This window comes from Oryctolagus cuniculus, chromosome 5 (assembly GCF_051225735.1).
Source record: "Oryctolagus cuniculus isolate XC-2025 breed Fujian yellow rabbit chromosome 5, ASM5122573v1, whole genome shotgun sequence".
Lineage (NCBI taxonomy): Eukaryota > Metazoa > Chordata > Mammalia > Lagomorpha > Leporidae > Oryctolagus > Oryctolagus cuniculus.
The window spans coordinates 133,299,677-133,315,202 of NC_142871.1; the positions used below are offsets into that span (position 1 = coordinate 133,299,677).

The following is a 15,526-nucleotide window of genomic DNA, read 5'->3' on the forward strand; positions in this document are numbered from 1 at the left end:
CTGAGTGACACACTGTTTCAGATATGTCTTCTCTGGGTCTCGGTTTCCTTATCTATAAAAACAGGGGTCTAATTAGATGTTTTTTAATTCCTTTTCAAAGGTGTTTCTTTAGAGCCGTTGCTGGAGCACAGCAGGGTGAGTCGCTGTTGCAAAGCTAGCATCCCATGTCAGAGTGCAGGTTTAAGTCCTGGCTGCCCCTGTTCCCATCCAGATCCCTGTTCACGTGTCTGGGAAAGCAGTGGATGACGGCCCAAGTACTCGGGCCCCTGCTACCCAGGTGGGAGACCCAGATGGAGGTCCTGGCTCCAGGTTGTGGCCTGACCCAGCCGCTAGATCTCCCTCTTATGATCTGCTTTTTAAACAAATAAATAAATAAACAAATAAAAATCTTATATATATAATTATTTATTTGAGAGGCAGAGGGAGTCAGACATACAGCAGGAAGGCAGAGAGAGCTCCCACTTGCCAGTTCTTTTCTCAAATCCCCTCAAAGGCTGGGGTTGGGTCAAGTTGAAGCCAGGAGCTGGGCACTCAATCCAAGCACCCCGTGTGGGTGGCAGGAACCCAACTACTTGAGCCATCACTGCTGCATCCCATGGTGCACATCAGCCAGGAGCCACAGGCAGGTGTGGAAGCCAGGCAACTGTGATGTAGGACACGGGCATTGTAACTACTAGGCCAAACACCCACCACTCTCTTCTAACGATTAGCTTTTTGATGTCACTGGGACCTTGGGTAAAATGATGAAACACTGCTAACTAACCTTTTCAGGATCAGCCAAGGTTAAAACTCAAATTGAGCGAGGTTAAACCCTGGTTGTGGTCAGTACCGACTTGCGCACTGGAAGCTCAGGCCACAGGCAGATCCTAAAGACTGTGCAGTGAGCCACATCACCTGGAGCTGAGTCTTCTGAGCCAGGGCCTAGGGTTCTAGAGCTCTGCCATGAGGATTAAGACTGACTATGCTGGAACACAAGAGCTTTGTGCGCCTCGGGCAAGGGAAAAATAATGGGGAACAATTCCCTCTCTCCTTGTCAAGCTACCAAAACTGTATCTACACAGATGGCAACTAACAGAAAGATGACATATGATACAAATACAAATCCTTCAAATTTGATTTCTACAATCCAGGAGAACAGCTGTCTGAAAAAGAGCCAGGTAGAAACACTGAATTACTAAAATTAGAATTTTGAAATGAATTCTCATGTATTAAAAACTGGATGCCGTATTAAAAAGTTTAAATGCTACGGTGTTTGTCTAAAGCTCACAAAGGTATGCATAGAGGGGTGGTTTCCTATAGACAGAACATTCTAGGGCCAAGCCATCAAGAAGTAGACAGCTATCTGTGAACAGGACCCTAGGGGCACAAGAGCCAGCGGCTGGCAGACTTTCTAGCAAGAGCGTGCTAAGGAGCCACTCTTTACTACCTGCCACAGAATTAATACTTTTTAAAATGTAACCATTAATGATTCACAGGTTGGCAATAAAGTGGGTGGGTGGGGAGGAAACTGTTTTGCAAAGGCTGCTAACACAAAGGCATTTACTGGCAGGTTCTGGGCTGAGTACTTTGCTTCTCACCACTCCCTGGTGAGATACGTTCTGTGACTACCATTTTATGGTTAGGGAAACCGAGAGGTTAGAAAACTTGCCCAAAGTCACATAGCTGCAAGTAAAAGAGCTACGGTTTAAAACCAAAAGTCCGATTTCAGAGTACGGGCGTACTGTTTTTGTGTGTCCAGGCAGGCAGGGGTATGAGACTGACGGCTGTGTCTCCACTGTTTCGTGTGTCCAGGCAGGGGTATGAGACTGATGGCACGCTGGCTAGAGATACAGATGCTAAGAAGAAAGGCCGGGGGAGAACAGGACAGCATCGGGATGGCATCTGCTCTAGAGAACAAATGCAGGACGGGAGGCTGAGACACAGACCTGAGGAAAAGGGAAATTATACATTTTACCTAATTCTCCCAACTTGGCCCAAGTCCATATTCAAATTTTGGAGAAACAGAGATGTAATGACACAAAGGTGACATATTAGGTACTAAGCTAACTGAAAATCCAGAGGTATGGAGTCACACAGGGAACTCAGTGTGGGGAGACTGAACTCCGTGTCAGTCCAGTGCTGTTCAGAGAGAGGCAGCTCTACCTGGGGAACAGAGGTTTTTCAGTTCTAGTGGAAGGCAGACTACATGGAGAGAGAGCGAGCACATGAAAACCAGTCACTGCAGGAGCATATCCCAAGGTGCAACCTAGTAAACCGACATTCTGGTTTATAAACTCAATGAGTTTGTTTAAGCCAGGGCTAAGATAGCTTCTCCATAGCCAAGCACGACAGAGGCCATCAGAGCATTTCTAAAAGGCCAGCCAAAGCCATTTAAAGGACAGTCGATTGAATCTTTCAAAATTCCCCCAAATCTATTCCAGACATACACTTTAACATTCTTGATGGGAGGTACAACAAACCACATGTTGAGGACGTTATTACAGAACTGTGAAACACGCACACTGCAGATAGGAAAGGAGCTAAAATAAAGGGGTGATAAACCATAAACTCAACACAAGTTTGGGAGTAACTTGACGTATGGCTGAAATATGGGATAAAGTTGTGCTGGAAAAAAACAAAAGTACATGACAGGGTGGCCTTATCACTTCTTGCTTTTCCTATTTGTTGTTAAATGACAAGCAGAACGAGAATCAGCAGGTGCATCACTGCAAAGCATTAGAAACATAGCTTTTTTAGTACACAGAACAAACACAACAGTCAGATGCCCTGGAGTTGGAAATGGGTGTCTTGTGCTCATTCAGCGTTTGTCCAAGCAGACTAAACCTGTCCTTGGGATCCCAAGGGCCCGGCAAGTGTGCTCAGCTCTCAGAACTGCTTTGGAAACATTAATATTCAGATAAAGAGGAACCTACTGCAAAAAGATGACAGACGAGAGATTTACAGCATTTTCCAGCTTATGAGGAATCCTTCCAGCTCACAAAAGTGAATTGAAGCCTCTTTCTTGGCCAGGCAAGCTACTTAGCAAGACGGCATCCCCCAGAAAGCATATCTGGGTTGTAAAAGCAAGTAACTGAGAGGTAAGGGTAGGACACGTCCGTGGACACTGGAATACAGATAAAAAAAAAAAACAAGAATCCGCAACTGATCAAAGGATACGGTCTGTACCAGGAAACAGTGTTCTTCCAGTCAACAGCTCCGCCATTATGCATCCGACCGACCAAATATCAACTGGCAAAATTAAAAAGAAACAACAGTACACACCATGCAAATATTCCCACCACTGTTATATTTGGCCACAGACAGAACAGTAACTACAGTGAAATATTCAAACTAGTGTGTGTGTTACATGTGGGGCTCAACAACCATCCTCGTTTTTCTAGGAGTAAATCAGCTCATTAAGACTTCCACCCTTGGGGCCGGCACTGTGGCTCAGCGGGTTAACGCCCTGGCCTGAAGCACCGGCATCCCATAGGGGCGATGGTTCGCGAACTAGCTGCTCCACTTCCCATCCAGCTCTCTGCTATGGCCTGGGAAAGCAGTAGAAGATGGCCCAAGTCCTTGGGCCCTGCACCCGCATGGGAGACCCAGAAGAAGCTCCCGGCTCCTGGCTTCGGATCAGCACAGCTCCAGCCACTGCGGCCAATTGGGAAGTGAACCATCGGATGGAGGACCTCTCTGTGTCTCTCTGCCTTTCCTCTCTCTGTGTAACTCTGACTTTCGGACTTCCATCCCACTTTGGGGGAAGCATGGGTGGAACAAGGCAAACTAAGGTAAGAGACAGAGCTGTTCACAAAGGGATAGATGTCACTTGTCCTGAGGACTTCAGATTATGAACCCACTGTCTTCAGGTCAGAAGTGCCCAAAGGATTATACTGAAAATCCGAGTAAGTAAAAACTCCATTGCTGAATCACCAAGTTTGAAAGCAGTGTATGAAAAAAACCTCACTTCCCCATTGAGCAAGTGAAATAGGCTTGAAAAGGATCACTGGGGAGGGAAAAGGTGTTTCCTCTCCTTTCCTCCCTCTCTGAGAAGCCCAAATACATCCATCATGGCATTAGTGAGGCCCTGAGTCACCTGTGCAGGCAGTACCTGTCTGGTTGTAATGCATCCAGTTCAGCATGATCTCAGGAGCCCGATACCACCTGGTGGCCACGTAGCCCGTCATTTCATCATCAGTGTGTCGCGCCAACCCAAAATCCAGGATCTAAGGAAAGGAAACAGGACAGACCAACTGCTAAGACTTACGAGGTAGGCCGGGGAAAAAACTGCTGACTTAACAAAAGAAGGAAAACAATATAGCATTTTCATAAACAGATTCCTGATCCATACTTCGAATGTATGGTAAATACACAAGAACTTTAAAAACATTACATAAAAAAACCATAAAAAGATTACAAAAAGAAAAATAAAATGCCACTTCTGCATACTCAGGAGCAATGAAAACACATCTGTACAAAGTCTTGCACGTTGAGTGTCACTGTAACTTGTTTTCTAGGCAGCCCCAGACTGGAACTGGAGCAAATCATGGAGGGAAAAACAATGCTGGTGCGCTCATGAGATGGACTAGTACTCAGCAATGAACAGGAAGCAAGGACGAGACAGAAAAAAGATTATGAGTACAAGCCCGACACTCGCGACGCACACTGTGGGATTCCATTTCCACAAAACGCTAGGAGAGGGAAGTGTTCTTCAGCCTGACTGCGCTGCTTCGTGGTGCATTTTACTGTAGGTAAAAATCTTTTTAAAACTTGATTTAAAAAAATGTGAAATGAAGCAAGTCCCCAAGCTGCTTGCTCGTTATTGACAGCTCATTCATCTCTTGTTTCAATTATTTTGAGTGAGTGGCTGTCATTTTTCTTTTTAGCAATCTATTTTGTAATCACCTCTTCAGCATTTCTTACTTGATATTCAGACTATAATTTTCCTTTACTATAATTAATTTGTTACACTTCTAATTGAAAGTGGAAACAACCCGCCTGATGCCACTTTCATTGTCACTTACACAGCTTACTCATTCTAGGGGCTAACATGTCCTTTTCTTAGAGAAAGAGATTTTATTTGTTTGAAAGGCAGAGTGACAGAGAGAGGTTTAAATTTCAAAGTCTGATATTCCTAAGGACAATATGAATTTCCAGATAAAAAGTCATGGTTTATAAATGCATTCCTTATGAAAGTTTGCCTAGGGGTGGGCATTGTGGCACAGCAGAGCAAGCTGTCACTGGGACACCCACATCCCCTGTAGGAGTGCAGGCTTGAGTCCCAGCTTCTCCACACTTCCAAGCCTGCTAATGTCCCTGAGATGCAGCAGGCGATGGCTGACCCTCTGAGGAAGCGCGAGCCCCACAAGGCTTTACACGTACCTGGGTTCCTGTCTCCCACACAGTAGATCCAGGTGGAGTTCCTGGCTCTGGCCTGGCCTACCAACAAGCTATTGCAGGCACTGAGAGAGTAAACCAGGAGATGGAAGATCTCTCTCTCTCTCTACCTGTCATTCTGCCTTTCAAATAAGTAAATAAGTAAAATAAGTATGCCTGGTTAGCCAAACTACAGTGTCCAGGCAAAGCGAGCATCCCCACCGTGTGCACCTTACCTTCAGCTCACAGTCTTCGTTCACAGCTAGGTTACTAGGCTTTAGGTCCTAGGCAGCAAGCACAGAGAGGGGAGGGTCAACGTTACGATGCATGATAAATGCTCTCTCTGCAGGTAATAACGAGGGTGCAGACATAACAGACCTCACCCAGCTATCAATATACGATCTCTACCCCACAGTCTCTAGTCCAAACAGCCTCACACAGGCACAGACTGCACATCTTTCTTTAATCAGTGTAAATCCATTGCAGAGTTGCACTCATCAAGATTTCAATGGCTTAAGTAAGTTTAGATTATGATCATGGCAAAATGTTATTCTCCCACCCCCACGCCACATTCACTTAAATTTCAAATACATACCCTGTGAATTATGTCCGCTGAATGTATATACTGCAAAAGAAAAAAAAGCCAGTTAAAGTTGTCTCCAGCCCCAACCCCAGCACCCTGCACTGACTTCTCACGAGCCACCAAGGACTGCTGGTGTCCACGACGGGAATGGAAATCAGAGGGGCTTGCCAACAGTCTCTGGACCTTTCTCCACAGCTAAGCTTTCCTCTCACTGGAGCTTTCAACCCACTACCTGGCTGGTGCTCTGGCGCTCAACAAAGACTCCTGATGACTAAATATAAAAGGCAGTTTAATTTTAAATTCTATGTTTAATTTTCATTCTTAACCTTTTCTGCTCCTCCCACAAATAAACTGACTCCTTGAGGACTCCCTCTTAAGCCTCAGCATCACACTGGTAAGGTAACACATTATATCAAGAGACAGACATAATAACAGAGTTCTCGGCTCTCAGGTATGCAGCCTGCAGTGTCTAGAGGCGGCTGCTACATGCAGTGTCTAGGCCAGCTTTAAAATCACCTAGGGCTTGGGAAATACAAAAGAAACAGGACTGGCCACCTGCTATAACACTGGTCACTGAGTGAACCTGACAGGACATGGTTCCACATGTGACCTAAGAAAAGATGTCTGCCTGTTTGTTTTAAGCTCTATGTGGAGGGGGGGAAGAAATCATTTCTCAAAATGAAGACCAACATTGCCTGTACCTTTAGGCCTCGGAGGATTTGGTAGATAAGGAACTGAACGTGGTCATCTGTAAGCTTTTGGCATTTCACAATGTTGTTCAGATCTGCCCCCATGAGATGCGTCACCAGATACCTAGAAGTTAATGGAGAGTTACACGGCAATCCCAAGAACCCTCTGAGGAGGCGTGAATCCCACGAGGCTTTACAAAGTGCTTCGGGAAAGGCTGCCCACCACAGTAACTAAGCTAGAAAGCTCAACAACCACTTATACCACCTCTTCTAAAATGTTTACATTTTTCATATTCTTTTTTTAAGTTTGAAAGGTGGGGGAGGAGAGAAATCACTCATCCACTGACTGCCCCCTCCCCCTGCGCAAAATGTCCACAACAGCAGGGCTGGGTTAGGCCGAAGCCAGGAAACAAGAACTCCATCCAGGTCTCCAATGTGGGTGGAAGGGACCCAAAAATTTGTCTCCCATGGTGTACATTAGCAGGAAGCTGGATGGGAAGAGGAGGCAGGACTTGAACCCTTGCATTCTGATATGAGATGCAGGTATCCCAAGTGGTGGCTTAACCTGTTGAGCCACAATGCCTAACTCTCTGAAAATATACTTGCTCTATCTTTTGCCAATCTCTTGGGAGAAAAAAAGAAAAAAAAATATATGGAAATTAGAAAGATTGTCAGCTTACCTAAGAAATCTTATTCTTGCAGGAGAAATACACAGTACATGGCCATAATTAAGTACCTTGTATTTTTAAATCCACCACTACACTTTCATTTCATTATCAACTTGCCACAACTTTCCACATTATAGGTTCTAAATCAGCATTTTTAGATTTTCAAACTAAAATTCTCCTTTTTCTGGGATAACTAGTAAAGGGATATTGTCCACTGACGATAGCGTCACATGTCCCTTACAGGAAGGAGGAACACATTTTATCTAGAGGCAGATGCGACATTCCAGAACTTCTCCTCACAGGTGTGCTGCTGGTTATTAATCCTGTCTTTACAGGAAGCGATTACATTCAAGTCCAACAGGTTCACCGCAGATATGCTGTACACAAAGCCTTCACCCATTCATTACTGGATCACACAACTACAGCAACACAAAAGGCAGATCAGTACCCCAAAGAGGCTCAATTTTAAAAAGTTGGCAGTGGTGGGGGGCGGGGAGTGTACAGTTTCTTTCCTCCAAGAGGAATTCCTTTTTTTTTTGGTCCTCTGTCTCAATTTTCCTGTATGGCTGTCATGGATAGTTCTCATTCTTTCTCTCCCTATTAAGGTTGATTTTTTATTTATTTGAAAGACAGTGAAAGAGACGGAGGGAGGGAGACAGACAGAGAGCTTCCATTTGCTGGTTCACTCCCCAAATGACAACAGCCATGGCTCGGCCAGGCAGAAGCCAGGAGCCTGGAACTCCATCTGGGTCTTGCATGAAGGTGGCTGCCTTCCCAAGTGCATTAGCAGGGAGCTGGATTAGAACCAGAGGAGCCAGGACATGAAACAGCGCTCCAACATGGGATGCTGGCATTGCAAGTGGCGGCTTTACTTGCTGTGCCACAATTCTGGCCCCAGTTCTCAATTTCATCAAGACCAAGAGGTGTTAGCCTAATTGTAACTTTAAGGTTACAATTTTAGCATTTCATTTTTTTAAATATAATTTAAAAAAATTTTTACTTAATTTATTTGAAAGAGTTACAGAGAGAAAGTGAGAGACAAGGAGAGGAGAGGAGAGGAGAGGAGAAGAGAGGAGAGGAGAGGAGAGGAGAGGAGAGGAGAGGAGAGGAGAGGAGAATGAATCTTCCATCTTCTGGCTCATTCCCCAGATGATCATATGGGCCAGGGCTAAACCAGGCCAAAAGCCAGGAGCCAGGAGCTTTATCTGGGTCTCCCACATGAGTGCAGAGGCCCAAACATAGCCATCTCCTGCTGCCTTCCAGGCACATCAGCAGGTAGATGAGTCGGAAATGGCACAGTTGGGACCAGAACTGATGCCCACATAGGATGTTGGCAATTCAGGTGGTGGCTCAACCCACTCTGCCACAACACCGGCCCCCAACATTTCATATTTTAAAACTTGCATATTTATATATTTTTTAAAGATGTTATTTATTTATTTATTTGAAAGGTAGAGTTACAGGCAGTGAGAGGGAGAGACAGAGAGAAAGTTTTTCCATCTGCTGGTTCACTTCCCAAATAGCTACAATAGCTGGAGCTGGGCCGATCCAAAGCCAGGAGCCAGGAGCTTCTTCCAGGTCTCCCACATGGGTGCAGGGGCCCAAGTGCTTGGGCCATCTTCCACTACTTTCCCAGGCCCTAGCAGAGAGCTGGATCAGTAGAGGAGCAGCCAGGATTAGAATCAGTGCCTATGTGGGATGCCAATGTCCCAGGCAGAAGATTAACCTAGTGCGCCACAGTGCCAGCCCCGCATATTTATATTGTCTTGAGGAAAGGGTGACCTCTACACATAATTTAAAGAGTACATTGGACTACTTGAAATGTTTTCATAAAGATACGTTTGATTTCAGAGCTGTTCCCAGCTTAACATAACAGAATCGAAGGCAGTTGGTGCTTAGTCTGCGCCAGTACTGTGTAAAGTTTACTGGGTTTGTGTCTCACACGCTCTACCCTGCAGCTCTGTAAGGTAACTCATTTCATTAATGAGGAAAGGAAGACAGGACAGGAGAAGTAACCGACTCAGGGTCCAACAGAGTGGGGATGTCAGGGGCTGAATTCAAATCTATCTAATCCCAGAGACCACGATCCTAATCACACTGCCTCCAAAGTCTTCCAGTTGACATAGAATTTACAGCAAGAGAAGGACCTTTTTAAAAAGGTTTATAGGGGCTGCCACCTGCAGTGCCAGCATCCCATATGGGCACTGGTTTGAGACCCGGCTGCTCCTCTTCTGATCCAGCTCTCTGCTATGGCCTGGGAAAGCAGTGAAAGATGGCCTAAGTCCTTGGGCCCCTGCCCACATGGGAGATTCAGAGGAAGCTTCAGGCTCCTGGCTTTGGATCAGTGCAGCTCCGGCCGTTACGGCCATTTGGGGAGTGAACCAGTGGATGGAAGACCTCTCTCTCTCTCTGCCTCTGCTTCTCTATAACTCTGCCTTTCAAATAAATCTTAAAAAAAAAAAAAGTTTTATAATTATCACAATAAGCAAGGAAGTACTATTTCCAGATAAATTCCTTAACAATTCTCAATACTTATCATGACAGTTAATGTTCACTAATGAGAAAGCAGAGCTGGCAAGAACTTAGTGCCATCTCCCATACCAATCAGTCTTTGTGTTTTTTTTTTTTTTTTTTTGACAGGCAGAGTGGACAGTGAGAGAGACAGAGAGAAAGGAGGAGCCAGGTGCTTCCTCCTGGTCTCCCATGCCGGTGCAGGGCGCAAGGACCTGGGCCATCCTCCCACTGCCTTCCCGGGCCACAGCAGAGAGCTGGGCTGGAAGAGGAGCAACCTGGACAGAATCTGGCGCCCCAACAGGGACTAGAACCCAGGTTGCCAGTGCCGCAGGCGGAGGATTAGCCTAGTGAGCCGTGGCGTCGGCCAGTCTCTATTTTTAAATCTCAAATTGGCACCTAATCTGACAAATATATGAGACTGTTGTGAATAACCACGTAATATTCTGAAATCAAGACCTCTTTAAAAAATCTGGGATAATGGTTGCCATAATTATAATAATTACGACGTTTTAAGGCTTATTCTGTTTGTGTCTTGCAAGACTGCCTTGTGGATGATTACATTTTATGCCATCAGATAAGAAAAGGATTATTCTCTCAACTTTTCTAAATAATTTTAAGGACAGGAAGGAAACAAAGAGAACACTGCCCCGGATTATTCTACTCAGAATCTATCTTGTTTTGAAAGGAAACTTAGAAATTCTAACTAATATGTCCATATGCCTCTAATTCTGCATACGTGTGTGTGTGTGTATAAACATTTATTTATTTATTTGTAAGTCTAAGTTACAGAGAGAGGGAGGGAGAGACAGAAAGAAAGAGAGAGAGAGAGAGAGAGAGAGCGAGCAATCTTCCATCTACTGGTTGACACTCCAAATGGCTGTAGTAGCAGGGGGTGGGCCAGGCTGAAACCAGGAGCTAGGAGCTTCATGCAGGTCTCCCATGTTGGTGCAGGGGCCCAAGCACTTGGGCCATCTTCCACTGCTTTCCCAGGCCATTAGCGGGGAGCTGGATCAGAAGTGGAACACCCAGGACTCAAACAGGTGCTCACAGGGGATACTGGTGTCTGAGGCAGTGGCTTTACCTGCTATACCACAACGCCAGCCTCTTTTTTTTATTTGAAAGGCAGAGTTACAGAAAGAGGGAGAGAGAGAGATAAGATAGATGGGGGAGGGGAGAGAAAGAGAAAGATTTTCCATCTGCTGGTTCTCTCCTCTACTGGCCAAAATGGATGGGGCTGGGCCGGGCGGAAGCCAGAAGTCTGGAACTCCATCTGGGTTTCCCACATAGGTGTAGGGGTAGGCCCAAGCACTTGGGTCATCTGCTGCTGTTTTCTTAGGTGCATTTTAGCTTTAAGGGTGCATTATCAGGGAGCTGGAAGTGGTGTGGCCAGGGCTCAAACCAGCACCCATCTGGGATGCTGGCATTACAGGTGGCAGCTTAACCTGCTATACCACAACACCTGCCCCTAATTCTGTCTTTCAAATAAATCTTTCTAAATAATTCCAAAAGTAAATTAAGGCAGGTTTGATTTGAGTGCAGTCGGAAAGCTATCTAGTTCTCCCACGCTAAAAGAGGAGTTCGGTCAGATTTTATTAAGGTAAAGGCTGAAACAGACATTGAGTTTTCACTGGTGAGGATGATTGATTCCCTTTAAATTTAATCAAAATATAAAAGGCATAAATAGCCTTTCTCAAAATGACTCTGAGTAAAATGTACTGTAGCAGCAAGAGGGCAGAGCTCTGCAGTAAGTGGCTGTCAGAGCTCCAGCCAGCACCACGTTCTAGAGCTTTATTTATTAGGCCCTTCCTGGATAACATCCAGCGATCATCCATCTGCCCCCACTTACAGCGTCATACAATCAAAACAGCCTATGTGGGAAAACATCTCTTGTGTATCTATAGTTTGGCATCTCTACTTACCAGCACCACTGAAAGCAATTACCATAAAATGGAAAAAGCATTTTTTCCGTCTTAAACAAACACAGGAGGGGACAGGCTGTGGTGTAGTGAGTTAAGCTGCCGCCTGCGCCGCTGCATCCTATAAGGGCACTGATTCCCATCCCAGCTGCTCCATTCCAATCCAGCTCCCTGCTAATGGCCTGGGAAAGCAGCAGAGAATGGTCCAAGTGCTTGGGCCCCTGTACCCACGTGTGAAACTTGGATGAGATTCCAGGCTTCAGCCTGGCCCAGCCCTGGCCATTGCAGCCATTTGGGGAGTGAACCAGCGGATTGAAGATCTCTGTCTGTCCCTCTGCCTTTCAAGTAAATTAACACACACACACACACACACACACACACCCTCCAGGTAACCATAAGCTCCTGAAACTCTCTAGTCTATTCCCACACAGGAACAGGGTGATTGTTTGCAAATGAAAACCAGATCATGTCAATCCCTTCCTCTAGTGGTCCCCGGTTTCATTCTGAGTAAAACACAAAATCCCTTCAATGGCCTGAAAAGCCCTTGTCCAGCGCCCTGTCCCCAGCTATCCCTCTGGCTTCCTCATCTACTCCTCTCCCCTGCGCCCACTCAGCTCCACACTGGCCTCCCTGCTCCAGCAGCAGTCTCCTGCCACAGGACCTTTATACAGTCTCTTCTGCCTAGAACATTCTTCCACTAGATATGCCTGTGTCCAACCTTTCTAATTTTTGCTCAAAATTCACCTCAATGAGGCCTATACTTTCCAGTCCATTTAAAATTGAATTATGGGGCCAGTGTTATGGCACAGCAGGTTAAACCACTGCCTTCTACCCTGGCATCCCATACGGGTGCAGGTTCAAGACCCAGAGACTCCCGCTTCTGGACCAGCTCCCTGCTAGTGCACCTGGAATGTAGAGGATGGCCCACGTGCTTGGGCCCCTGAACCCACTTGGGAGACCCAGAAGAAGCTCCAGGCTCCTGGATGATGACTGGCCCAGCCCTAGTTGTTGTAGCCATTTGGGGTGAACCAGTGGATGGAAGATCTCTCTTTCCCTGTCTCTCCTCTCTGAAACTCTCCCTTTCAAAATAATCTTAAAGATAATTTAAAAAAAATATATTAAAATATAATTGCATCTCTCTCCCTGTCCTTATATTCCCTTATTTTCCCCTTTCCCTGTTCTACCTTTCCTTTTTGAATTATAGCTTCACCACCTGCTAACACACACAGAATTCTTTGTGTATACTCATGGCTTATTGTCATTTGCTTATAGGATATTCAAGGAGGATAGGGTGATTTTCTGTTCTGTGCAGCATCTGAAGTATCTGCAGAGAGTAAGTAAGCACTCAGTTACTACTAAATCAAATGACTTAGGACAACTCCTTTAGTACCAGTAGTAAGACAAGGCCACGGCACATTTCACTGAACTATACGTGCCACAGATGTGGTAAGCAGACCAGTTTGTTCTAACATAAGGCGTTAGAAGAACCATTCGTAGCCAGGTAGGCAGCTCAGCAAGTTTATTTCTCCAACTAAATCTCCCTTAAAGCTAAAATGACCAAAAGCTGAACTTCACCTGCATCAACTAAACTAGACTCAATATTCTACTACTCAGTCTATGTGAGCAGGTAAAAACAAAAGAGCTAGTCAAGAGAGAACTGAGCATGCTTTCAGACAACCAAATCACCAACCAGTTCTAAACAGTGATGGCCCAAGTCACTCATTCATTTGACTACTCTAACAACAAGTATTTATTTTTGGGCACAGGGATTGCAGTGGTAGAAGACAAACAAGGAATTTAGATGACAGCAGGGCATTTGTAAACATGTAATAATAATAATAGTGCATGGTCAGAACTTTAGTAGAGGGGACATCTGGGCACTGAAGAACAGCCAAGAAGGGCCTTAACAGACCTAGGGAAGAGTTAATGAGAGAAAGACTGTGTGAAGGATTCAGACTCTAAACGAGACCTTGAAGCTTTGCTACCTTTTTAAATCAGCTACTCTAAGAAAAAGATGGCATCTTATTGATCATGTCAAAAACTGAATGGTATTTTCTTAAAGGATGTGTAATTTAGTTAGATTATAAATAGGAGCCTGTAAAGGCATCACAAGGAGATTCACCAAGTACTATCCCTGTTGCAACAGAACACTGATAAGGAAAAAACCCTGCAAACATAAATGTTAATACAACTTACTTCATCTTCCTCCCAGATTGCATCTCTTCTTGTATTGTTTATCTTGATTAGTCTAGTTTCAAGGAATAAAAGTATTTCTGTAAGCCCAAAAAACTGGGCTGTGTATTCTTCCAGTGATGCAGGAAGGTATTCTTTACAAGCTGATGTTTATTAGTTAAATTAGGAAAACAACCCCCAACACACACACACACACACACGAAAAAACCCACATTCATTACTGTATGATCTTCATCCAAGTACAAAGAAGAACCAATGGTATCAACTTCCTTAACATTCTCTGTTCCATACAAACTGCTCTACATTTATACATTTCTTTCATTCTTGGATTTTATGGAATAAATTGCAGCTTCCACATCCCATCCCTGTCTGTCTGCTCTTCAGACACCACCATTGCCCTCTTTGGAGGCTCTCTCCACTGAGCTGCTCTAGCATTCTGTGCTTACTCAGTACCCTGTATTCTGGTTAGACCATACACATTTGACTCAATTCTTTAAAAAATTTTTTCTTAAAAGTTTATTTGAAAGACAGAGACAGAGACACAGACACAGAGAGAACTCCCATCTGTTGGTTCACTCCCCAAATGCTCACAACAGCCAGGGTTGAGACCGGCTGGAGTCAGGAGCCCAGAACTCCATCCAGATCTCCCGATGGGGCAGCAGGCTCTCAGTTACTAGAGCCATCACCTACTGCCTCCTGGTGTGAACATTAGCAGGAAGCTAGAAGTGGAAGCAGAACTGGGATTTGAACCCAGCTGCTCTGATACAGAATACAGGCATCCCAAATAGTATTTTTTGAAAGACAGAGTTACAGAGAGAGGTGGAGACAGAGAGAGAGGTCTTCCATCTGCTGGTTCACTCCCCAGATGGCTGCAATGGCCAGAGCTGCACTGATCTGAAGCCAGGAACCAGGAGCTTCTTCTGGGTCTCTCATGAGGGTGCAGGGGCCCAAGGACATGGGCCGTCTTCCACTGCTTTCCCAGGCCATCAGCAAGGAGCTGAATCAGAAGTGGAGCAGCTGGGACTCAAATCAGCACCAATATGGGATGCAGGCACTGCAGGTGCAGTTTAACCTACTACACCACAGTGCTGGCCCCAGGTGGCTGTTCTATGAGGTCCTTTAGCGCACTGTGCCTGCCCATCATGGCAATCTTTGCATTCATCTATTCAACTGAGTGCCTGTTACCATTCTAAGTGTTAACAACTCAGCAAATAAGAAAATAAATGCTGTGTTTTACTGGAGCTTACAAGTAGAAGACACCGTAACAGAGACTTCACGGTAAAAACTATAACAAACTGAGCAGATAAGTAAGAGACAGTGATTGTGTGTGCGAGTACTTTTTCAGCAAAGGACTGGGAAAGGAAAAGCACTTCTGATGAGGAGATCCTTGAGTAGAGTCCTGAAGACGTGAAGGAGCCACTAATAGATGGGTGGGGACTGTTGGAGGCTGAAGTACTACTAGGAATGTGGTCATCTGTACTCCAGGCAAAATGAGAGGCCAGAAACTGAAATGGAGAGCATGGAAAGAGGGTTAAATGAGGTTAGATGAGAGAGTACACAGGATCAGAACCTACTGCTCTGCTTTCCTTTTTTTTAAAAAACGATTTA

At 45.2% G+C, this 15,526-nt stretch overlaps 1 protein-coding gene across 3 annotated transcripts in view; it reads right to left on the reverse strand.

Annotated features, from left to right (window-relative positions):
• MAPK14 (mitogen-activated protein kinase 14) overlaps nucleotides 1-15,526 on the reverse strand; it is an 80,714-nt gene that overhangs the window by 17,142 nt on the left and 48,046 nt on the right. For all 3 annotated transcript variants that reach the window (XM_002714645.6, XM_002714646.6, XM_089334021.1), the window contains exons 4-8: nucleotides 6,640-6,751; nucleotides 5,951-5,980; nucleotides 5,592-5,639; nucleotides 4,091-4,205; nucleotides 3,157-3,228 (exon numbers count right to left, since the gene is read on the reverse strand). In XM_002714645.6, the coding sequence (XP_002714691.1) occupies nucleotides 3,157-3,228; nucleotides 4,091-4,205; nucleotides 5,592-5,639; nucleotides 5,951-5,980; nucleotides 6,640-6,751 (377 nt within the window). The remainder of the gene's footprint in view (nucleotides 1-3,156; nucleotides 3,229-4,090; nucleotides 4,206-5,591; nucleotides 5,640-5,950; nucleotides 5,981-6,639; nucleotides 6,752-15,526) is intronic.